Source organism: Aristolochia californica, unplaced genomic scaffold, assembly GCF_029961685.1.
Source record: "Aristolochia californica isolate CCGP_79_NKW_82.1479 unplaced genomic scaffold, dmAriCali1.0.hap1 SCAF_8, whole genome shotgun sequence".
Lineage (NCBI taxonomy): Eukaryota > Viridiplantae > Streptophyta > Magnoliopsida > Piperales > Aristolochiaceae > Aristolochia > Aristolochia californica.
Window position 1 is genome coordinate 3,816,147 of NW_027182279.1, and position 24,870 is coordinate 3,841,016.

Below are 24,870 nucleotides of genomic sequence, written 5' to 3' on the forward strand. Positions count from 1 at the left end.
GAGGAAGAAAAAAAGAAAAATGAGGACGCGCGAGAGAGGGGGGTGCGAGGAGAGAGAGGGGAAAAGGAAGCGTCGCACGTCCTTCATCTCAAAGAAGATTTAATATGGCCTTCTTTGAGATGAAAGATTTTAAACCGTGGAGATGAAGGACTGCTTCATCCCCTGCATCCTGATGAAATGTTATCTAACAACTTCAACTGTTAAACTGCATCATGCGGTTGAAGATCATCTAGGACTTCAATGTTGACTAACCCCCCTAGTGTTTTGTACTTCATCTTTTGCTGGCTTCGTTTCAATAGTGAAGCCCTTCACCCTAAAACAATTCGTATATCCAACCGTGGTTGGGTTTGGTTGAAAATTTTAAGATCCAATCTAATTCATTTCACGACGTGGATTGGGCGAATTTGGATCCGCTTTTCATTTTTAGAAATCTAAAAAATCATCCTTACTATGTGCGGGTGAAAAAGGTAGATTCACCTAATTCAATCCATTAATTTGCTTATTTAATAAGGTTTTACGAATTAGATGTGGATTGGGTTTCACTGTAATCCCTCTTGTTCCGTAACAGGTCAAAAATGGATAAAAATTAAGTTTCGTGTTGGTCTAATAAAATTTCCTGTTTTTATTCTATTGTTCTTAACATATTAACTAATCAGAATTCAGAAGGATGAGGGAATTTAGCTTCGCTCAGTGTAATCCAAAATGGTTCTCCACTCCTTACTCAAGATTGTTCTCGTATTAATTAATCGATTGGTTTAATGGCGTGTGGTACACGAAAGCAATGGCAACGCGGGAAAGATGCACCGTGCGCGCATGTGGCTGTCTTTTTCTCAAAAGTAAATTAATAGCTATGAGTAAAAAATTTCGATACCTGAACCTGATCAGGGAAGGGAGTGCGTTGCCCTCGTGGAGAGCACAAGCACTGGGCGGAAGAGATGTCTTCTTTGTTCTGCAGATTTTGACATTCAATCCGGTAAGGATATAAACTCTTAATTTTTCAAGAGAAGTTCTGAAAATAATTGTAAAACCTAATATGATCTTTGGCGAGGTAGTTGCCGATGGAGCGATGAAAATCGGGGGGTTACGTAAGTTAACTCAAGCTGCTGGCCCTGATTTTCATCATTCCCTGGATGTGTCCAAGTCTTCCGACAGGTTACACAACGCAACAGCTGAATCAAGGTTAATTACGATTTCCTTTTTTCTTTTTCTTTTTTTGCTGGGTTTGTTGAGGTTTTATTTGCTAGAAATTTGAGTTTAGAGTGGTTTCATAAGGTTATGATTCAAGTCTTGTTATTTTCGGTGTGATATGACTATTTCCTTTTCTCTGCCTTTCTCCCGGATATTTGGCTAGTGAATAGAAATTGGAGTTAGGATATAGTTTGTTAATGTCGGACTTTCTGTAATAACATTGGTGCTTCAAACTTGACTACGCTCCATTTGTTCAGATATATAGTCCTATCATCTGTAGGTATTTGTTGAGCGAGATAAAAATTTCTATGAGAGAACGGACCTTGCTATTCAGAAAAATTAGATCAAAAGCAATTGAGCTTGAAGTGGGTATACAGTAAACAGTGGAATCTTTTAGTTTTTAATATGAGAATTTCTGATCCCTTTTCCTAGGTTAAGGTTCCTATACTGTAACTCTATATGGGGTTTCCTATTTTAGATTCTTGCTTCTGCACCCTGTTTGAGATTGTTACCTTGATTGCTAATTATGTAATTTTATGTTACCTTGTGATTGGGTTTATGATTTGGACAGGACACTTAATTCTGTGCTTATTTCATTCTAATATTATATTCCTAAACATTCTTGAAGTACTTAAACCCTGTCGTTCCCGTTTAGATGTGTGATGCCACCATACAACTGGAATAGATGAATCTAGACAGAGATTATTTAATTGTGGAGAGGTTTATGATCCAAACCACATTACTGTAGTTGAATAAGTGCATGTTGTTGAACTGTGAAAAACTAATTCACTTGAAATAGCAGCCTTTATCTCAAATGAGCACAAAATCGTGAGAGAAAACTTGTGGATATTGCTGGTAGTAGAAAAAGTGATTTCGAAAATCTCTTGATCAATTTGGGATTTGAGAATGAACAAATTAAGTTGCTTAGACAGCATCCTGAAAAATAATGGGTTACTTTATATAGTTGGGTATGAACTGTAGCACCAATGTTTTTGGGATTCCTGTTGTCATTTTGTAAATTTTGGAAAGCATACACTTTTTTTTTTTTTTTTTTTTGAAATAAGAAAGCATACACTGTTATAAGGCCTGGGAACTACTGCAAGGACTTTTCATGTGTTTGTTGAAGTAGTGCTCTTTTCTTTAGGAAGATGTTTGTAGGCAGCTGGTCATGATAACTTCTTTATTATTTTAATCATTTGATGTTGTTTAGTGCGGTGGGTTTCTGACAGCAAAATACTGATGTGGACTCTGTTTTATACATTCTTCAATGTCTTGAGACATTCTACTTCTATTTAGGTTGGCAATTATGCTGTTATTGTTTTGAAATCTGGTGGGTTATTTGCCTCATGATTAATCTGATGCTTGTGGTTGCAGATTTCATCTGTGTTCTCTAAATCTGTTACCTCTGTTGATAACAATGATCCATTTTACTTGCATTGAATTCAAGCTGTTTGTCCTCTTCTGCACAGCTAAAGAATGGATGCAGAAGTTAAGGACACAGTCGCTGCTAGAAAAGTTCAGAAGGCGGATCGTGAGAAGTTGAGGAGAGATAAACTGAACGAGCAGTTCCTAGACTTGGGTCATGCACTTGGTAGGTAAAGAGGTTTATGGCTTAGTGTTTTTTTGGATCCAACTGCAATTGCCCTTCCATGTTATGTCTTGTGTCCATGTTTAAGTATCACAGAAGACCCTTGACTCAAACAAAATGATCCTTGTAAACAACTTGGAGCCATTATAGGTTTAAGTCTTATCAGTTTTTTTTTTTTTTTTTTTTCAAACTTTATCGCTGCTCTTCTGCTAGAGGAGGCAGACAAGTGATAGTAAAGAGCCAGTATCTAGCACACCTCCATGTATACACAGACAGTATTTGTTCCTATGCTGCAGTAGCTTCTGATCAAATGGTGAAGTTAAATTATGTATGTTTTGCTTGAGTTGTGCCAATCTAGGTTCAGCTCCGGAGTAGAAGTCTCTGGTCTTGACCAAAACCCTGCGGTATCAAACAAAATGAAAGTTGTAAGAAAATTGGGTGGAGAGTCAGTTTTAAAAGCACACAGATTCTGTAAAATGGTCTGTAAAATGTAATTATATTTGTATTGAAACCGCAGATCCAGAAAGACCCAGAAATGACAAGGTCACTATCCTTACCGATGCGATCCAAGAGCTGAAGGATTTGACTGCTCAAGTCAACAGACTGAAGGCTGAATATGCATCACTATCAGAAGAATCAAGGGAGGTATATGAATTCATTAAACATGCCAAGCTTTTCCCTTGCCCTTATTCTATATTCTATTAATTTAATTACCTCTTATTTATGTCTTTCTTCAAGCAGTTGACTCAGGAGAAGAATGAGCTACGAGAAGAGAAAGCTGCTTTAAAATCTGATATTGAGAACCTTAATGTTCAATATCAACAGAGACTTGGAGTAATGTACCCCTGGAGCATGGATCCTTCAGTTGTTATGGCTCCACCTTCATATCCATATCCAGTGGCAGTTCGAGTTCCTCCAGGCCCAATTCCTATGCACCCTTCTCTTCAACCATACCCATTCTTCCCGGCTCAGAACCCAGGGGCCTTTCCTAACCCTTGTTCAACTTTTCTCCAGTACTCTTCTTCCCCAGGTAACCCTCAAATGGAGCCACCATCCGTTCAACATATTTGCCCACATTCACAGCTAACCAGTAGATCTCACTCTTCAAGCAAACAAGATTCCAGAAGTAAATCATCTGATCGGCAGAGAGGATCTAATGCAGCAAAGGCTGATGATTCTGATGATGTAGAAACTGAGTTGGAACTGAAGACACCTGGATCGTGTCATCCTTCTTCTCATTCGCTGTTGATGCAAGAGCAGGTGCTTTCCAGCTGAACTGAGCTCAAAGTTTTTATTCGAATGCATGAGCATAGGTATTGTGTACATGCCAGAAAATAGGTATTTGAATACAGTATATAAGAGAGCTGCATTTGAAATTATCCCAAAATGGGGTACATTTGGCACCTGACCGTGTTTGTGTTGTGTTTGTAGCAGTTAACCTGTGATAAAAGGAAAGGGAAGCAATGCAGGCAAGCAAGCAAGGAAAGTGGCAATCCAGAGGTAAGTTATTCAAGCAAGGGCTCTTCATCTCGGATTCCACAGGATAACTCCTCAGCTAGTGCGGAAGATGGATCAATTACCAATCACTAAGGAAATTCTGCTTTTCAGATAACTCTGTTTCAGGTTGCCTTTGTTACCATACTTGGGTTTTAAAAGCTCTAATTCACTTCTTTAAATATAACTGAAAAGTACAATGGTTGGGTTAAATCATTTTTTATTGAATTAATCCTCTCTTAGGCCCTAGTCTTCTGATTGTAAAAGGAAAACCTATGCCAATGGCATCTCTTCTTCCTGCTATTTCTTATTAGTGGAAATCCTTGTGATGCACGGGATAAATAAAAAGAACAGTATTGATACGATGTAATATTTTAGAAATAAATTCCAAAAAAAATAATAGATTACCTAAAAATATTACATAAATAAATTAATTATGATAAAATATACATCGGATTCCGTAGATTAGAAGCAAAAATTTCTCTTTCAACTCTCTCTGGACGGTTTTACTGTACGTTAAAACACAGTCTGAATGCCCATTTTTTCTCCCAAATTTGAAATTCTCTCGACCGTTTTTTCCGTTAAACGCCATCTGAATCTTCTAATTACTAGTCAACAGTCAATAACTCCTCGCGGCGCCTCTCCGCCACCGCCCACGAGCTCCACAGCTGAAGAGGATAATACGAGGTCTGCTCTTCCTCAGCCACGTGTTGAATAAATTAAAGTAAAAATAAAATTCAAATAAATAAATAATAAATTGATAAAGAAAAGAATCCGGCGGAAATTTCGATCGGTATCTTGACGCATCCAACAGCACCCATTTTCTTTTGGCTCTCTCGTCGCTCTCCAGGCGTTTGTCCCTGTTCTTTTTCTCAGCTCTGCAGAGGAATCGGAGAAATACGTTCGCGGAATGGCGGTCGTCTCGACATCTGTCGCATCTCAACTTTCCTGCGCGCATTTCTCTGGGCTGCGTCGTTCTGCCTTTAAGCTTGACCAGTCTCCTTCCTCTACATCTCTCTTCTTTCAGCAGATCGACTCGCATCTCCATCTCGCTGCTACTCGGAGAGCTTCCAGAGGTGTTTTTTCCATGGCGGGGTCTGGAAAGGTGGATTAAGTTCTGGGATAAGCATTTGCCTTTTACTAGTTTAGTTGCACTTTTTTTGTCTGTTTTTTTTATGAGACATTTCTTTGGATTTTTGTGTTTATTTGATGTGAGAAAGTAGAGTGATGGGGCTGATGCTGGGTCATTTAACTTAAATTTGACTGATTTGTTCTTATTGATGATAAATGAGGATGTTGCATTGTATGATCGGGCCAAATGAATGTAGAATTTGTTATTTTACTGGTTACAGCTAATGCGGATTGTGGCTTCAGATATATCAACTCTTTTTCACTATTTTTTTTATTGGAGGAGAAAATGTTCATTTACTTTGTGGATGCTTGTTTATTGCGACATGAATGCTGTTTGATTTATCTTTACAAAGAGAAAGCCCACAACAATATTTACAGATTCAATAATTTGTATATTGAATTTTCGGATGCTAGTCTAGTAGATGATCAAGAGTATGGGGACAGCACTTGCTTGCTTTTGGATATATGGTCGTACCAATCAATGTTTAAAAAAGGCCTAGGTGAAGCGAGCCGGTGGACCCCTTTACTGCCTAGTTTGGATAAGTTGAAACTTTTGCATGGGAACATTAAACATGTGCTGCACTAGAGGGGCTTTTCAATTTGACTTAGTTACTGTAATTTATCATTTTAGGGATAGGCATTTGGAATCTAATATGCAGTTTTACAAGCACATTTCAAGCTGGCCTGTAGGGAACTGTATTTTTCTATGACCGGAAAGCATGAACTGGCTGCCAATTGTTAGGTTGCAATATATACATTTGCTAAGGATGGTAATTGCAAGGTAAAATTTCTTATAGAGCAACCAATCAGATAATGTCTTCTAAGTTGTATCTGGAACATGATAGCTTAGACATGCCATTATTCTCATTTTTGAGGCATGTAATGTTATAGTCTTGCAGGAAGACATGTTGGATTGATCATGTTGAAGTATTATTGGTTTTGTTTTGTTTTTTTTTTTTTTTTTTGGTTTACCATATACATGTTTTTTTTTTTGTTCCCTTTGATCCCTCTATTCTAATTATGGCATTTCTCTGTTGTTGCAGTTTTTTGTGGGTGGTAACTGGAAGTGTGTAAGTTCACTTTATCTCATCCATTTCTATTATTTGCATAGTTTTTAACAATCCTTTCATTTTCCTACTGTAATTTATTGCAACATTTTTAACTGTTGACATTTTAGTCAGGTTATGTCATTCGGCCTTGTCAGTTTTTGCATACGATTTTATTTTTTATACCCCAATTTTTGTATGGCCTTTTTTTTGGCTCTTGGTGCTTGATTACCTCGTTTTGCTGATATCTGTTTCAAGATGCTGTTGTTCCCAACATTTATCACTCTATAAAGAATGGCTGGTCTAATAACTGCATGTTAGTACTTGGTTGTAGAAGTAGTTAATTATGAGGTTGTTAGTGTGACAAGGGTGTAAAAGAGTAAAGGGTCAGAGGGGTAAAATAATCAAGAAAGTTAGAAGTTAGGACGCCTGCAAGGAGGAAAGAGCTAGGGAGGAGATGTCGTTGGGTTTAGAAGACTCCAACAAGGAGGAAAAGCTGGGAAGGAGTTGGTGTCCTAGTTAGTTGGAAATTGCTATTTTAGGATTTTCTTTTTAGAGTGAGTTTAGAAGTGGGTGTCTATCAAACTAGGAGTTGATTTTCCAAGAAGTTCCCTGTACTAGTTAAAATCTATGGACTTTCTTCCTTATTTAAAGAAATTAATGGACGTGTGGCCTGCTTGGACAGAACCTAACTCTCTTCCTAAATTCTCTTTCTTTTCCTCCTAAAATTTCTCCTCTCTTGGCATGTAGACTCCTTTTCCCCCCCTGAACTTCCTGTCCTCTTTAGAAGTGCAAACCCTACTTTTTCTCCTTAACTTCCTCCCTTCTCTATACATGCTTCTCCCTAACTCCTAAAAGGGGGCAAGGCTTTGATGTGATGGTTTACTGTTATGCTTTTCATGTGTTTGTTCAATTCTTTTAGTACACTATCTAACATCAGATCGTGCCTACATTGAAGAGGGGAGTATGGTTTGATGATTTCCTAAAATACTTGAAAATTTGGGATGTTATGAAGTTTTTATGAGTGATCATTGATAGAACGGAAGTTCCATTTTCTTCTTGTTAGTCATATAATTATAACTAAGTTTCCAAAAAGGGAGGCCACAACAGCCATGTAATGTGATTCATAAAAAAATTGTCATAGGTTTGAAAGCTGGAAGGATGTGCTTCTCAAAACTGGGGTTTTATCATTATTGGTTATCATATAAAGCATGTTAGTAATAGATGGTGGGGACACCAGCGTGCCACCGATCACTCGAGTGTATACTCGGCGACATAGGGCCACACCTGCACCCACCTCATTGTGGTTGGGTGATTCTTCATTTTTATAATTTCTTTATTTTATTTTTATTTATTTTGTCTCCTTGATTTTAGGAGATTTAGCAGTTATTTATTTTATCTAGTTTTGAATTTTGAATTTCCATTTTTTTTGTTTATTGATTGTAATCGGATGGAAAAGGATTGATGATGAATTAGAAATTTTCCTTCTTACTGTTTCTTTCCTTCCTATTCTTCCTCTTTTACCTTTCTGTTATCCTCTCTTCTTCTTTTCAATTCCCCTTCTCCTTCTCTATTTCTCTTTCTTTCTTCCCCAGTTGCATTGTTAGAGTCATTAAATCATAGCATCCCTCATCAGTTTGGTATCAGAGCCGAAGATCCCTTTGGCGAGCACTGTTCTCAACCCAATACTCACCTCCATCTGCGACAGTGTTCACGATAGGAGGAAACATGTAAAACAATTGATCGATGTTCCCTGTTTGAGTCTCGTAGATTTTGCCGGTTTTTTCCAACTCCAAACCCAAAAATGTTTCCCAAAATTGTCCCGACATCACAGCCTTTGCACCCAATTGGCCATCCTTGCCAAATACAATCGCTGACCATCTGCGCGCAAAATATTCTGTTCGGATCTTCTCACTGTTGTTGTTGCCCTGCATCCATTGTCTTCCATCGTCTGTCCACCAGTAACGCCGTCCACCGATGATCCTCACCAGACCCGAGATCACTCTTCCTTTCCCTCTATAGTTGCGCAACTACCTCTCTGCCTTTGAAAACGCCGCCCCAACAGTCGTTGCCGTCAACTGGAACCTCCACCGCCACCGTCAGCCACTAGCATCGTCTTATCACAGTCAATCCTTGCCGGTGCTGAACTAAAGTCTCGGCTGGGGAAGAAGACCTAGGGGAGGGAAAAAAAATTTCTTCCCCTCCAGATGGATTTTAATCACTTGCACATGTGCAAGTTTGCATGTGCGTGATTCGGTCGTGCGAACTTGCTCGTGTCCGACACCTTTTGAAAAAAAAAAAAACAATTTGCTCGAAGACCACCAAATTGTTTTCTTCAGCTCCAACCCTAACTTCCCGCCTGCATTATGTATGTCACGTTGGTCAATCCCAACCAATGTACCAGGTTTTGGTGTTACACTATTTATCTTAAAATGCTTTTAATATTATTTTTGCGTTGGTACCTAGTGTCTTTACTTGATTACCTACTTGTGTCAATCTTGACCTTGAAGCCCGTGCCCAAAAAAAAATTCTTTTTTCTTTTCGTGTGATTGCGGTACTTATGTCCACTCAATCCTTAGTGTTTACTTTGTGAGTTAGGCCAGTCGGTGCGGTCTGCCTTATTGCTTGTGATTACTTTTTTCATTACCTTAGTTGTATTTGCACTTGTGTGTTTGCACTTTGTTGATTTGAATTATTGACTGAGTCACAAAACAAACCATAAGTAACCTTAACGTGCATAGCGTTTGTTCTAGGCTTTACTTGCTGGGATTTATTAAGTACATGCATTTACATAGTGGTCGCATCATGTTTGGATTTGCGTCATCTTCCATTGTTTACAACAAAGATGATACCCTTAAACAAATCTTGGAACAACTAGGCACTATTAATAATAGGCTCACATCCCTAGAAATTCAGTCAGCCAAAGGGAAAAGTCTTGTAGAGGCTAGGTCTCCTAGGGGTTATGGTATTAAAGATGAGGAATTTATTCGTCCTTGTGCTCACACCTTCCCTCCTTCTAGGAATCATGCTTCCTATGTCCCACGTCACAAGGGGCCTGAAGACAAAGTTTTGAAACTCATAAAGGTTGAGGCCCTTCCATTTGACGGTCGTTTGGACCCATGGGTATTTTCCACATGGGTTCGTGAAATGAGCCGATTTTTCGAGTGCTATGAACTATCTGAGGATAGGAAGGTTAGGTTTGCCAAAATGAAATTAACCGGCATTGCTCAACTTTTCTTGGAAAATGATGAGAAGAATGTCACTAGAAGGCATGAACCTCCTATTACACATTGGGAGGAATGAAGCTCAAACTACATACTAAATACCTTCTCCCTTCCTATTGAAGTACTCTTTTAGATCAGTGGCATAATCTTAGGCAAGGGAATAAGTCAGTCGCCTAATACATCACTCAATTTGATGAGTTTCGGATGCGTTGTTCCATCATCGAGGATGAGGTGATCACTTTTGAGTCGATTTAGAAAAGGCCTCAATGATGACCTTAGGTTTGAAACGCTGCTTTGAGGCGTCACGACGAAGCAAGATGTCTATGCCCTTGCACATAATTATGAGTTGGTCTCCAGGTTTCTGCCAGCACATGGGTTTGACACCCGTCCAATGCCTTTTAGGTCCTCCACCGTCAATTCTCAAGTCTTAGGAAAGTCAATATTAGGGGCCTCCCCTCTGAGAGAGTCGCAATTTGGAAACCCCTATGCTAGGAATAGGGAAAGACATGCCCACTTTCAATTCTAGAATTCAGTGTCACAAATACCAAGGATTTGGTCACATTGCGTCTAATAGTAGTGCTCTGGCCCTTTTCCTGGTGGATCAGGAATCACCACGAGACGATCATGAGAATGTGGAGTATGAACCTGACCCTACCGATTTTGATCTATTAGATGAGATATATGAGGAGAATTCTCTATCTCTGGCTGGATTATGATCTTGGCTTATTACTCGGTTTCAACATATTATTTGGCGTAACTTCACAATAAGATAGATCAACTTTCCTTCTAGTCTTTGGTCCTTGCCCACATCAACATCTTCTCCAGAGCCTACACATAACTTTACATTTGTATCCATAGGGATGTCAGCAAGGCGACATCCCATCATTCTCGTATCTTTAAGTAAGTCAAGTACATATTTTCGTTGTGGTAGAATAATGCCATGCTTGGATTGAAGGACTTCAATACCGAGAAAGTATTTGAGGAGTCCCAAGTCCTTTGTCTTGAATTCACTGCATATTTTTTGTTTGACTTGAATTATGCAATCCGTGCCACTCCTTGTTGAGATAATATCATCCATATACATAGCAAGTAGCACAACTCTTTTGTTTGTGTGTTTGACAAATACTGAATGATCCACAGAGCACTTTGTGAACCCAAACTGAAGCATTACTTGACTAAACTTGTCATACTAGGCATGCGGAGATTGTTTCAAACCATATAAAAACTTTTGTGCGCAGCAGACTAACTCCCCCTCAACTACAAATCATGGTGGTTGCTTCATGTAAATCTTCTCCTTAATATCGCCATTGAGAAAGACATTCTTCACATCTAGCTGATACACAGACTAACGAGAGTTAGTAGCGAGAGATAATAAAACACGTACCAAGTTTAACTTGGCCATAGGGAGAATGTCTCTTCATAATCAACCCCGTAGCACTAAGTGTATCCATTGGCCACAAGTTGACCTTTAAGGCGGGCCACAAAGCCATCTGAATTATGTTCAATTGTGAATACCCACTTACAGCCCATTGGTTGTTTATCAGATGGAAGTGGAACTAGTTGCCAAGTTTGATTTTCATAAAGAGCTGCCATTTCTTCTTCTATTGTAGTTTTCCATCTTGTATGTTGGAGGGCTTCTTGATAAGACCAAGGAATAGACACAAAAGAAATAGAACCAAGGAAGTGCAAGTGGCAGCAAAATGGAGATAACTGATGAGTAGACAAAAAATTAGAGATGGGGTGAGAAGTAAATGGTCGGGTACTAGACCTAGGTTCTTTTCGAAAACAATAAGTCTAATATCAAATGGAGATCCAAAAATACGAGGAGGAGAAGGAGAACTTACCTCGGGAGGATCTGTAAACTCCACAACAGTGGTATTAGTTAATGTTTCAGGAGGCTGAAAAGATAAATCACTATTGCCATAAAAGAGGGAGTCTTCGATGGGCACAATGGGCTTAGGAAACTCATTAGCCGAAGAAAAACCCAATGGGGCACCATCAATAGAGTAAAAGGGTTGTTCTTAAAAAAACGTCACATCTCTAGAGGCAAACCTTTTTTTGAAAGAGGAGTTGTACCCAAATAGCCTAAAAAGATACATTTAATAGTCCTCGGGTCTAACTTAGTATGTGGAGAAGTGACATGAACAAAGTAAGTACACCCAAATACCTTCAAAGGAAGGGAAAACATATCTTCACCAGGATAGAGTAGGGAGTATGGTAACCGGTCATTAAGGACTGAGGAAGCCATCCCGTTGATAAAAAAAAAAGCGGTAAGAATGGCATGTCGCTAATAGAAATGGGTGCATGTATATGATGAAGAATAGCCCATACAACCTCAAGAAGACGTATATTCTTTCTCTCAGCCACACAATTTTGTTGTGGTGTGTAAATACATGAGGTCTGATGCATAATGCCATTATCCTTGCAAAAAGATTGAAGAACTTGTAATTTTTTATTAAACTAAATAGAAAGCATGGCTCAAAAAGATTTAAAGTTAGGTAGGACTTTAGATCTCCTTAAGTAAAAACAACCATGTTACCCGAGTAAAATCATCAACAAAAGTAATAAAGTACTTTGATTGAGAAACATTAGAAATGTTTAGAGGGAGGTCCCCACACATCGGTATGAACTAAGAAAAAGGAGGAACACCTTTAGATTCAGCTCGAGGAGAATAAGTACTCCTCTGGTGTTTACTCAATTGACAAACTTTGCAATTTTTTTTTTTGATAAAAATGTATTTATCTTAACAAGAGAAAAATTACAAAGGAAGAGGGAGCAAATCCCTAACAACAAGAGATTGTAGGGTTGCTCCCTGCTTGGCTAGCACATCTGTTACTGAATTTGCAGATCTCAAAATGTGAGACCAAATACAAGAGAGTAGTGAGGTAATTTCTAAAATCTTCCAAAAGATGTCCCAATGGCGCCACAGTGGAGGGGAAGCACACTCGCACCAACCAATGACCACCTTCGAATCCCCTTCAATGTGAAGGGGACCACTGCAATTGTCTTTGAAAAGGAGAAGCTCATTGAGGAGGCCATGGAGCTTAGCCGATATTGAATCGGAAATGCCTAAAGGGCTGGCATAAGAGAAACATTGATTGCCGGATGGATCCGAAATAACTCCCCCTAAACCAGCGATCCCAGGATTTCCAAGAGAAGAACCATCAAAATTCAACTTTAGGTAACCAGCTTCCGGGGGAGTCCACTCCTACATGACTTGGACCTTCGTCCTTAGTCAGAAGCCAAGAGGAAATTTGGCCCGCCACCTTGTCCGCTACTCTTACCACTGATTCACTTCTAGTATCGAAACGCCTTCGGTTGCGTTTATTCCAAAGCCCCCATGGAATGAAACTGGCACAGGCGGAGATCATCACTTTTTCGAGTCCAGGAAGGGGATAGCCAATGAGCGACTTGCTGAAGGAGATCAGATCGGCTGACTTACAGATTGCAGCCCCAACTTGCAGAGAACTGAGGTCCACAGATTCCACAAGAAGGAGCACTGTAGCAGAATATGACTGGTGGTTTCAACCTTTGTATTGCAAAATGGGCAGAGGGGGTTGATAGATGGGTGGTCTCTTCTTCTATGAACGTCTGCCGTGAGAAACTTACTTTGGCATGCGCTCCACATGAAGAATTTTATCTTTGGCAGTGCACAGAGACGCCATGCAAAGCATATCTCATGCTCCCTTTGACTCAAATCCCAACCATTAATGTATCTGTATGCAGATGAAACTGAGAAGGTGCCACTTTTGTCAGGCCACCAAATGAGCTTGTCAGCATCGGAAGGTTTAATTCTAACAGAATTTAAAGAACCCATCAAGCGGCTTGCTACCAACGCCTCCATGTCGGAGAGACCCCTTCGGGGATATAGGCTCAGACCCCCCCCCCCCCCCCCCTCAAAAGCATCAGCTACTGTTATCTCCCTTTGTGTAGAGAGGAGGAATAGATTCCTGAAGGAGATCCGTAAAGGTTCCTGCCTTGTACACCAATCAAAATAAAAGTTAAGGGATCTACCGTTTCCAACAAAGAATCTACTGGCTGAGGAAATCTTTTGAAGAAGTGAGTGTAGTGATCTCCATATTGAGGATAGTCCTCTCCGATTACCACTTGACATCCACCATGGAGAATTACAACCCAACTTGACAAGAACAATATCCTTCCAAAGGTTAGAAGAAATTGTGCTGAACTTCCATATCCATTTTAGGAGCAGAGCTTGTTTCATTTCCTTTGATTTCCGAATCCCCAGCCCACTCAAATCTCTTTGGTAGATAGATTTCATCCCATATGACCAGGTGATATTTAAATGTATCGCATGATCCCCTCCAGAGAAACTTTCTTTTCATCTTATCCATGATTTTACATACGGAAGAAGGGCTAGGCATAAAGGATAAAGCATAATTTGGGATGCCTGCAATACAAGACTTAAGGAGGATGAGCCTTCCAGCATTACTGAGAAGACGCCCCCTTCCATGTTGCTAACCGGCTCTCAATCTTTTCAACCATTGGGTTCCATAGACTTTGGGATATACGACCATTGAATAAGGGGAGACCAAGGTAAGTTGTTGGGAGGTTAGTTGTTGAACAGCCAAATATATTTGCCATCTCTGAAAGAAGCTCAGGGCCAACATTGAATCCCATGAGAGAGGTTTTCCCCCAATTAACTTTCTGCCCAGACACTAATTCAAAAAGGCCCAATACCGCTTTTGATCCTTCTGACTCCTTCAATATTTCTAATTCCAAATATAATGGTATCATCCGCATACTGAAGTATGGGGGAGCCATCCAAGATTAACAACCGAATAAAACATAGAGGAGAGGAATTCTACTACCATGTTGAATAAGAGCGGAGAGAGCGGGTCATATGCTTGAGAGACTGTAGAGAGGGATGTCTTAATTATATTGTGCCATTGAAGAGTTGTGATCTGAAAATTGGATGTAGCAGTGACTGCAGGTAAGTTGAGATAATAAAAGCCCTCTTGTTCATGGCCTCCACCGATCACTTGTTTCCTCTGCAGATCCTGAAAAAAAAAGAATTAGGAGAAAAATTGTTGGAACAGTTAAATTTTTTAGTTAATTGATTGACGAATAAGAGATTTAAAGAAAATTCAGGAGCAAAAAGAACATCTTGTAGGTGAAGTGTAAGTATGGTAAATGTGAACCCCACCCCATGTACTTTGGTTTGGGATCCATCTACTATAGAGACAAATTTTTCAGTCATACAAGGAGATATAGAGCACAAAAGGTTACCATTACCTGTCAGATGCTTAGAGGCCCAAAAATCAATGATCCAGGATGAAGAAGGTGGAGTAGCAGAGACTATACCTGTGATAGTAGTTGCTGCAGTAGTGGGAACAGCCTTGTTGGGTGTAGGAACCATCATATTTTTTAACTTTTGAAGTAATTCGAAATCTTCTTTGGATAGTCTTCTTGCCTTTATGAGTTTTAGGTTTGACTTCATTCTTGTCTCTATTGTTTGTAAAGATCTGATTTGTTGTAACCCAATCCGGTTTTACCATGGATTTTTTAACAAGTGTCAACCTAGTGGTTTAAGCCCCCATAATAAGTATAGGCCCGATTGTCAAATCTGGAAAAATTTTGTCCAGCCCTACTACATTTTCCATGTCCACCTTTAAGTATTTCTTCCGTGTCCCTAGTACTTAAATTTCCACCCCTATTATTTGAATACATAGCTGAAGAAACATTAATCTGTGAGGTGGTTGGTGGATACATATCAATGTGGGCGAAATGTCATCAAAGGAGGGAAGAATGGCTGAATTAAGAATTTGAGTTTTAGCAACCTCAAGATATGGTTTGATATTAGCAAGACGAATAAACGTTGCCAATGCCTCCTATTGTTTTTTTTTTTTTTTTTTTTTTTTTTTGAAATGATGCTGAATTTTATTAAGAGAGCTCAAACGAGCAAATTACATGAGGAGAAGCCTTCCCAAACAATGAGAGATTGTTGGGAGGTTCCAAATTTTGTCAATTTATCAACCAAAGAATTAGCTGATCTAGGAACGAGGTTCCAATTACAATGAATGGATGACACAATGTCAGCAATATAATCAGTGATTGGCCAGTGGTGCCAAGGTGGGGAGCTTTCTTTTGAGCACCAGCTGATGACAGTCTTTGAATCGCCTTCAATAATCAGCTTGCCATGGAGCCGCTCTTTAAAGATTTGGAGGCCGAGCAGAAGAGCTCTCACTTTAGCAAAGCCTCCCGTTGTTTTTCTTGAACCGCGATATCGGTATAATAGGGCTAAGCAAGTTTCCATTCTTGAATAAGTCCCCTAAATCGGGCAAGGTAATTGTGCAAGTTCTCCCCCTGTTTGGTATTACACATTGTTTGAAAATTATCGAATAATTTTTGCAAGCTAGATGAACAACATTATTTGCAACACTTTCTTCATGTTGTTAATCAACCAAGTAGTAATAAGTAGTATACTCTTTAAGCCTTTTGATGTATATACTATCTTCTTCATCCACAATTGGAGATGACATAGTTAAGTGACCCAATAAATCTCTAGTAACAAGAAACCACTTAATGGATTGGGAGCAACTTAGGTAGTTCGATAATCCTTTCAAAGAAACTGTAGTGATTTTAATTAAATCACTCTTACCAACGATGTTAAAACACACTTCTTTATCCATGAAGTAATCTTGCAATCAACAAAAAAAATATGAGAACTATGGAATAACGGCCTCTTTGAGTAGTTAATGACGTTGTAGCAACCAGCTCAAGATCAAATAGTTGTTCTCCAAATGGCTCAAACCCAAGCAATATAACAAGGATAGGAAGTTGTGTACCTGATTGAAGACAACTCCTTTCACAATGTTAAGGGATAGTACCACATAGATTAGTGAGTACAAAGATCTTGAGTTTATTAGTTAGAAAAGAGGCTTCCTAAGTTGGCTAGTCATTTTGGAATGGGCTTTAGACCAAACTTCACATGGTATTAGAGTAAGTACTTATATGTGGACCTACACCTACATTATCCACTTGTAGGGCCAAAAAAAAGAGCCTACACGAGGGGGAGTGTTAAAGAATAGTCCCACATGGATTAGTGAGTACAAAGATTTTGAGTTTATTTGTTGGGAAATAGACTTCCTAAGTTGGCTAGTCATTTTGGGATGGGCCTTGGACCCAACTTCACACACAAATGTACTGAATATCAGAGAAACCAGTAAGTATAACTAAAGTAGCTTAATATCAAAATTCAGAAAGGTGTGTTGAGCCCATGTATTTGAGACATGAAGAACCTTCAACCACTCTTCATGTAGCAGTTTACGGCATGTTTAAAGCTTGCTGAATTCAAGGGAGAAGCTGGCCCATGTGGAAAGCTTAAATAAGGAAGGAAAACTTTCTTAAATAAGGAAAGCTTGCTGAGGTAAAAGAGAATGCAAGGAAGGAAAGCTGGCGTATAAACCAAGTGTTGGACCAACGTTGCTGAATCCTTTCTAGCAACTTTCTCTTTCTAAATAACCATTTTCCTTTTTTAAATAACAGCAACTTTCCTTCTTAGTCACAGTCCCTTTTTCATATAGGCAATGTTCCCTGATTTAGAACTCATACGCTGGATTAGAGATTGAAACATTCCAAGTTTGGATTCTTACCAGAATAATTCCACAAATCAGAGAAAGTTTCAAAATTGAATCTCATGAACTGAGATTCTGAAAACAGAAAGTTTCAAGACAAGAGTTCTTACCAGAATGAACTCTTCGTCCAGAGGTAGTTCAGAGTTCCAGAACTCTTGGAATTGATTAAGATCAATGAACCAACTGCAAGTAAAAAGAACTAACGTTGCTGCTGCTCTTGTTCTTACTGTCCGATGTATAATACATGAAGCAAAACAATTTCCTCTGCTGTAATACCGACGTAAACAGAGGATAAATTCCTCTTAACATCCACCTCTTTGAAACTTATCAACTCAGCATGTTAACAATCGAATCAAGAAGAGAAAAAACAGCAACATGCATGGGATAACTACAGATCGATAGCAGCATAAGTGGTGAAGAACAAAAGACCGATTTCCCTTTCCATATGTGCTGGATTCATGGGAGATGATAACAAATAGAATCCATGCAAAAGGATGTCCTCTGGGCTTAAAAAAGATAACAGATAATACAGCAACCAAACTAGTGATGAGAAACTTATCTGTTTTATAGGCATGCTGCTATACCGATTCCAGCATTGTATCTTTGATCAACAGAGCAAAGAGAGGATATATATTATAGGAATCCTGAAATCAAATCACTGCTCTGATACCATGTTAATTTCAGCATTCCATGGCTGTAAGGCTTGTATCCTAAGGTAAAAGAAGGAAGGAGGTAGAAGAGGAAGATAAGAGAAGAAGAAGAGGAGAGAAGGAGAGAGAGAGCTCGGATGGGAGAGAGGAGAGAAACAATGTGAGAGAAGAGTAGGGTGAGGATTAGTGAGAAAGAATGACTATTCCTCTCCCTTAACCATTATTTATAGATGTTAAAGAGTAGTAATTATATTCATGCCCTTCACCCTAATAGGTGAGGTAAAAGCCAAAAAACATAGAGTATTTACATCAATGCCACCTAAGCTTACTATGTCTTCTAACAATTGATATTTCTTTCTATTTTTAGTAGTTCTGATATTCTTCTCCACTGATGCTTCTGATATCTGTGTCCCTTCATCTTTGTTTGCAGTTTCATGTATTTGACTTCCTTTATGTTTGTAACTTTATTTGCAACAGAATGGAACAAAAGAATCTATTAGCAAGCTTGTTGCTGATCTAAACAGTGCGAAGCTTGAGTCTGATGTCGGTAAGATTGCTCACAAAAGAAAAAGATGATTAATCTATCCTAGCGTTTGACAGGATAATGAACACATGTTGTAGTTGGTGACTCCTTTTCATTGCACACAGGTTGAATTTTGTTTTATTTGTGTCGTTGTACTTTTGCCCTTCTCTGTGATTTTGTACCTTCTCTCTTGATGAAATTCTCACTTTGCTTGAAAAAATGAGTTTTCTTGAATGATGATTTTAAAGATGAAATCAGATCACTACAGCATCTATTGCTAGGGGGTTTAAAGAGGAAATATTATTTTCTAGCAGCATTAGCCTACTTTGCAACTAGCAGAGTTGAAAAGAAACGGTGGCGTTTTTTCTTTCAGGCTGTTGTTTCTCTAATATTTTTTTACACTATTAATGTGTTAACCAAACTGTAGAGTTTACTACAATGTGCTTAACTTGATAAGGACCATTAAAAACATTTTTTTTTTTGTCTGAGATATCTACAGAAGGAGGTTTAGAATTTCTTTAACAACTTGAAGCTGCAAATGAGATTGGTTTGCTCAAAACAAATCTTGGGATTGATAGGTAAATTTAAAGTGCGTCAAGCAAATTTGAACTATAAACACATGACTGATATGTTTGTTAAATGCTTGTTCATCCGGAACTTGCTTTCTTGTGAGTAGTTTTTATGTTGTATAAACCAAGTAATTGCTCAAGTTTCCCCAGATTTAGTTGAACTGGCTATATGAATATATATAAGCCTTGTAATTCTCTCGCGACTGGCTAGGTTTGACCTTTCCTTTTTCTTGGTTCACATTTGTTTGATCAATGTAGGATTGCAATGCCTGTAATTTAAGTGTTGGTTATCTTTATGGTTATTGACTTATACTCTTGTGTTGCTCCATTTGGTGAAGATGTCGTTGTAGCACCTCCGTTTGTTTACATTGATCAGGTCAAGAATTCCTTAACTGATCGAATTGAGATTTCTTCTCAAAATTCTTGGGTTGGAAAGGGTGGCGCCTTTACTGGAGAGATCAGGTCTATCTTCCAGCTAATAGTTGAAAATGCTATTTAAACTGTTCTTTTTGTTTTTTTAATTACAATGTCATTTTCTGTCCTTTTCTTTTTGTCATATTCATGTTTATTGATGCGTGAGACTTTGTCATGGAGCTTTAAATCGTCATTTGGAAACTAACTGGTTCCAAGGTTTCTAGCTGATTGAATTCCTTCTGATTTGGAATGCTAACTCCCACTCTTAAAAAAACATACACTGTCCCACATTTTTTAAGTAATCATCTTCAGCTGTCTAGTTTTACACAATGGGATGTGCTGCAGATACTTTTGTTGCATTAGATACTGCTTGATCAAACAATCTTGATTGTCCAGCAACAGACATTTGTTTATTGTGTATGACATAACTTGCCAATAAGGCCCGTCTGGCATAGCTTCTCAGGATGACTTTCAACTTATCTTGACTAGATAAAAAAAGGCCGTCATTGAGAATGCAGTGAGTCTTGCTTCAAATATCGGTTGCATGTAGGCGAAGGATTTTTGAAGGTTCTTGTTTGTCAAATGCATGAAATGCTGAGTACTGCTGCTGCAGAAGCCTTTGGCCTCTCTCCAGTTTCAGGGTCCTGCTGAAGTTATTGCTACCGAGATGTCCTGTGGAGAACCGAAATGAGAACAACAAAACCCAGCACAGCATTGCACATTTCTATTCATACACTTTATGTGGACATCTTTCATTGGATTTTCTATCTTTACATTAGATGGTGTATTAGTTCAGATCCAATTTTGTATTCCTCAATTTCTCTATTATGTCTGTCATCTATCATTATTGGTTTTAATTCTGTTTCGGCTTTTTTTTTTTTGGATTCTTGTAACAAGGCTGGGAATTCAGCACCATTCCTCATATCTTTTTTGCACCTTGTCATCCTCATATTTTCATGTCCCTTCCTGTATGTAGTGTAGAGCAACTTAAGGATATTGGCTGCAAGTGGGTCATTCTTGGGCATTCTGAAAGAAGACATGTAATTGGAGAAGATGACCAGGTATACTTCTGGGCCAGAGTGATTTAGTTTGCTTGAGCTATGTATCGAATTAAGGATTACGAATTTGGCAGATCAATTGTGTAGAATTAATAGTTCTAGTTTTTCTCAAAAAAAAGAATTAATAGTTCTAGTCATATTGAATTAACACTACACTTTATCCTGTTCAGTTTATTGGGAAGAAAGCTGCATATGCCTTGAGTCAGAATCTAAAAGTGATAGCTTGTATAGGAGAAAAATTGGAAGAAAGAGAAGCAGGAAAAACTTTTGATGTTTGTTTCCAACAATTGAAAGCTTTTGCAGGTGATGTATCCCTTTTTTTTTTCACAATTCTTGTTGGAATAACTGAAAATTTGCAACTCTCTCTAAAAATGAAGATTGAACCAAGATTGAAATTGCTGTTTTAATTGCTGAGTTATGTTCGCCTGCAGATAATATTCCAAGCTGGGATGACACAGTCATTGCTTATGAGCCTGTTTGGGCAATTGGCACAGGTAAAGTGGCCACTCCCCAGCAAGCCCAAGAAGTGCATGTGGCTGTTCGTGATTGGCTTAAAAAGAATGTCTCTGAAGAAGTTGCATCCAAAACTCGTATAATCTATGGAGGTACTTAATTTGTTGTTGTACTTGGAATAACTATTGCTATTGTCGTACCATGGCAGAGCTTTCTTCCCACTATGTTTGATTTGGCTCAATGAGCACCCTTCCATTTGTGCTAACTGTTGTAAGCTCAATTCATAGCTGACCCTTCTTCCTTCTTGAGTTCACTTTTGGTCTTCCTTTATTTCCTGTCAGAAGCTAGATCATTATTCTTGGGGCGTCTCTTTTGTTGGTTGTAGATGATGTAGTTGGCTCATATATTTATCTCCATGTCAATATGCCTTTTCAATCCTCAATTTCCACACTTGTTCTCTTTTTTCTTTTCTTTCTTCCTGTCATGACCTGACATTCTTGTCAGCCTTGGTGATAAATAATCCTTACTATTTAACGCACACTAATATTTACAAAAGTTATATATTTGTAAGTATTTGTTATCTCCTTAGTTCTCGTTTAGTTCTTTTATTATGGGATTTCATTAGTTTACCTGTTTCACTTCTTTTCTTTCATCATATCCTCCCTTTTGTTTGTCATCATTAATTCTAGAAACACATTTGGTGAACCTGCATGTTTGGTGGTCAGCAATCTTTTGATCTGTGTAAACTTATATAACGGCAGTGGGTTAACTGCTTTGTTTGTAATGTTCTGTTATTTAACTTAAGCTTCTCTATTTCAGGTTCTGTAAATGGTAGCAACTGTGCTGAGCTTGCAAAACAAGAAGATATTGATGGATTTCTTGTTGGTGGTGCTTCACTAAAGGTACCTAGTATTTAACAGTTGTTTTCTATGGAGAAAAATTTCCCACTTAAAAGATCAAGCTCAGGGTTGAGAAGTCTGACCGATGTTCTTTATGCTAAGTTATAGATCCCTCTTAACTGATTTAGGATCTTCTCAGAACTCCCCAGCATGTGTGGCCCTTTATTATAGCTCTGAATTGTATATAAAAGTTCTGTCTGAACGGTCCAAGAATGCAGAAAGTAATTACCGCCAAGGATTGGGAGGCCTCTTAGTTTATTTTTCAGAACAAGTAAAAATAATGTTTATTTGTACAGACCCATCTTAACTGATTTAGGATCTTCTCAGAACTCCCCAGCATGTGTGGCCCTTTATTATAGCTCTGAATTGTATATAAAAGTTCTGTCTGAACGGTCCAAGCTTATAGTGGGAAAATGCAGAAAGTCATTACCGCCAAGGATTGGGAGGCCTCTTAGTTTATTTTATAGAACAAGTAAAAATAATGTTTATTTGTACAGACCCATCTCTTGATTGTGTTTACTCGTTCTGCTCCAAATTAGGGAAAAAAATGTGACCCTGTTGCTTGCTGAAGCTATACCCTTTGTCAATGCCGTCATGGGCAACCCATTAGGCTATACTTGGCGTTGAATCCTTGGCCATTCTAAGTGTTCTCTGAGCTAGCAAAACAATTTGATGGCTTCAGATAGGCATCTTTTCTTTATAGCATTGACATTTGGTTTTGGATGTCATAACACTTCTTAAAATATTTACAAGAATCTTTTGGAGTCAAATTTTTTTTCTAAAATGTTCTGGGGCTAAATTTTTTTACAAGAATCTTTTGGGGTCAACTTTGTTTACATGAATCTTGTGTGTCTTATAAGAGTAATGTAATCTAACTCTCTTAGCTCGATTCCTCTTCTGGGGTATCTAAGCCATCAGATGAAATATCAGAGATAACATTCTGTTTAAATATATATATAAGAGATAACATTCGTTACGGGAAAGAAAATTGAGGCTAGAATCGTTTTTAATTGTTTCTCTGATTTCCTGATTGTGTTTCTGAATTTCCCTCTCTCCTCAGGTTCTGTTCCATTTTCTTGAACTACCTGACTTACTTTTGATCAATTTATGATGCATGAATTTTGGTGGTGTTGCAGGGTCCAGAATTTGCAGTGATTGTCAATTCAGTGACTTCCAAAAAGGTGGTGGCCTAATAACTTTAGATGTTTATTGTGCAAAGAAGTTTGTATGATGGGTGAATAAAGAGTAATTGTTTAAAAATAAACAGTATTTGGCAAACTATGATGTAATTGATGGGGTTTTGTCTTGTTACCCATAAAGTAAGCTAAGAAATACTTAATCAGATGTACCATTATCTAACTTTAAAGCTGAAGAGCTCTTTTTTTTACCATGTTTTGGTGCCTTCAAAAAGTAGGGATAAATATTTTACAGTAATCTTCGGTCATGATCTTTCAAGGGTCACCATAGATCTGACATTCTACAGGTTTCTGTATTTCTGAAAATGGTACTTGGTTCCAATGAAGGTTGAAATTGGCCGTGACACTAAAATAGATGTCATTGTATAGTGAACTCTTCTTTTAGCAGTTCTGTTTCTGTTGAAACTTAGGATTCTATGATGTATAATCATAATAGAAGAGGATTAAGGAGTGATTAGAAGAAGAAGAGTTGTGGAGAAAAAGTTAAAGAAGGAGACGAGTAAGAGACGAATTTTGAGGAAGAATCAGGTTATGGATTTTCTGCTTTAAGTTTTATTTCTAAATGAATAAAAGTATAATATTACAATTATATCTTTTACCCTAGTAAGAGTGAAGAAGAGAGGCAAAAAAAAAAAAAAAAACGAATTATATCATTGATATTCCAACTTACTCATATATCTGTTATGTAGTTAATAAGGAAAGGAAAAGGATGGAAGTAGGAAAATTGTTTTATAAATCTTATTGATCATTTGTGACAACAAGCTAGCTCAAAAAGACTTGTTGTTGTTGAAGAGGGGTCCTCCTCTGGCTGGAAGGTTTGCCCTCAGAATTTGTCCAACAATGCAAGGAGATCTGTAAAGAGTCAAACAAGTCTGCAATTTGAGAAATTGCCTATCAAATCGTAATGGACGTTTAATGTAAACCTTTCCCTTTGATATTACCAAGAATGGAGTTATATTGAATTATTAAGATTGTAAGAAACATTCTTCATATAGACAAATCCCTTCAAAAGCTGTTGAGACTTCTTAGGAAATCTGAGTCACCAGTGGGTCCCAAGAAGATAAGAAGAGAATCAGCCTAGTTATGATTCTACTAATCCTTTGATCACTATCTTCCCCCACAAGTATCTAATTGAAATATCAGTCTTTTTTTGCTACGGAAAACATTATAAACTCGTAAAAAAGAGGATTCTTTCCAATCCAATATGCCTAAAACTAATTGAATCACCAAATCTCACCCAATATCTAAGAAATTGTTTGACAAATTGCGCACCAAATAGATGGCACATTTTGTAGAAATAACATTGGGAGGTAATTGATTTTCAGGTTCATTATTTATTCAACACAACAAATCTCCTCAAAAGAATGCTTAGGTAAGTGGTCTAAGTCAACGAATCCCAAGACTTCCCATGTTTTTTGGGATGCCAATCTATTCGGGTTTATAAGATGTGTAATTCCACATATTCCAACTTAAGAGCCAAAAAAGTTGGTTAAGGAAGTCGGGAAAGATAGTAATTGCGGTATACATTAGACCTATGTTGATTAAGAAATATTATTGGGTTATAAAATTGAGTAATATGTCTCCTAAGTAGGTAGTCATTTTTTAAATAGATTTATGCTCGATCCAACAATGGTATTATCACACGATATATGCATGGACTAAGGCCCAATTTTTGTTATGTTAGAAGTTTGTGCACTATTGGGAGTTTAAGATGTGAGGGTTATTCCAAAGTGTGTGATAGTGCTTGTAGTTTTTTACTAGTAGAATGTGTAGTTGGAGTGTCAAAGATATAATTTTATTTTCTTCTTTTAGTGTTTTTTGGCTATATTACACGTGAGTGAG

At 38.0% G+C, this 24,870-nt stretch overlaps 2 protein-coding genes across 6 annotated transcripts; both read left to right on the top strand.

Annotated features, from left to right (window-relative positions):
* Nucleotides 1-806: 806 nt before the first annotated feature.
* LOC137939076 (transcription factor bHLH121-like) lies at nt 807-4,617 on the top strand. Of its 5 annotated transcripts, none has more exons than XR_011109925.1 (6): nt 807-973; nt 1,053-1,179; nt 2,658-2,779; nt 3,294-3,421; nt 3,518-4,114; nt 4,211-4,295. XR_011109925.1 is itself a non-coding variant. In XM_068784255.1 (6 exons), the coding sequence occupies exons 3-6, from the start codon at nt 2,665-2,667 to the stop codon at nt 4,364-4,366; spliced, it is 921 nt and encodes a 306-aa protein (XP_068640356.1). In that variant the 5' UTR covers nt 807-973; nt 1,053-1,179; nt 2,658-2,664; the 3' UTR covers nt 4,367-4,617. The 5 variants fall into 5 exon arrangements, 4 of the variants coding, with proteins under 4 accessions (XP_068640356.1, XP_068640357.1, XP_068640359.1 ...); XM_068784255.1 differs by having other exon boundaries at nt 3,518-4,036; nt 4,208-4,617; XM_068784256.1 differs by having other exon boundaries at nt 3,518-4,036; nt 4,211-4,617.
* Nucleotides 4,618-5,073: 456 nt separating this feature from the next.
* On the top strand, nt 5,074-23,219 carry LOC137938773 (triosephosphate isomerase, chloroplastic-like). Its single transcript, XM_068783808.1, has 9 exons — nt 5,074-5,375; nt 6,445-6,471; nt 18,394-18,463; nt 19,347-19,470; nt 20,399-20,483; nt 20,651-20,783; nt 20,912-21,085; nt 21,753-21,835; nt 22,969-23,219. Exons 1-9 carry the CDS (start codon nt 5,181-5,183, stop codon nt 23,023-23,025), a joined length of 948 nt encoding a protein of 315 aa, XP_068639909.1. The 5' UTR covers nt 5,074-5,180; the 3' UTR covers nt 23,026-23,219.
* Nucleotides 23,220-24,870: the final 1,651 nt, after the last annotated feature.

Coding starts and splice junctions, on each gene's coding strand:
- LOC137938773 (XM_068783808.1), top strand. CDS start 5,181: ATGGCGGTCGTCTCGACATCTGTCGCATCTCAACTTTCCTGCGCGCAT. Junction 19,471..20,398: donor GCCTTTACTGGAGAGATCAG/GTCTATCTTCCA, acceptor TCCTGTATGTAG/TGTAGAGCAACTTAAGGATA. Junction 20,484..20,650: donor TAATTGGAGAAGATGACCAG/GTATACTTCTGG, acceptor TATCCTGTTCAG/TTTATTGGGAAGAAAGCTGC.
- LOC137939076 (XM_068784255.1), top strand. CDS start 2,665: ATGGATGCAGAAGTTAAGGACACAGTCGCTGCTAGAAAAGTTCAGAAG. Junction 2,780..3,293: donor AGACTTGGGTCATGCACTTG/GTAGGTAAAGAG, acceptor TTGAAACCGCAG/ATCCAGAAAGACCCAGAAAT. Junction 4,037..4,207: donor CGCTGTTGATGCAAGAGCAG/GTGCTTTCCAGC, acceptor TTGTGTTTGTAG/CAGTTAACCTGTGATAAAAG.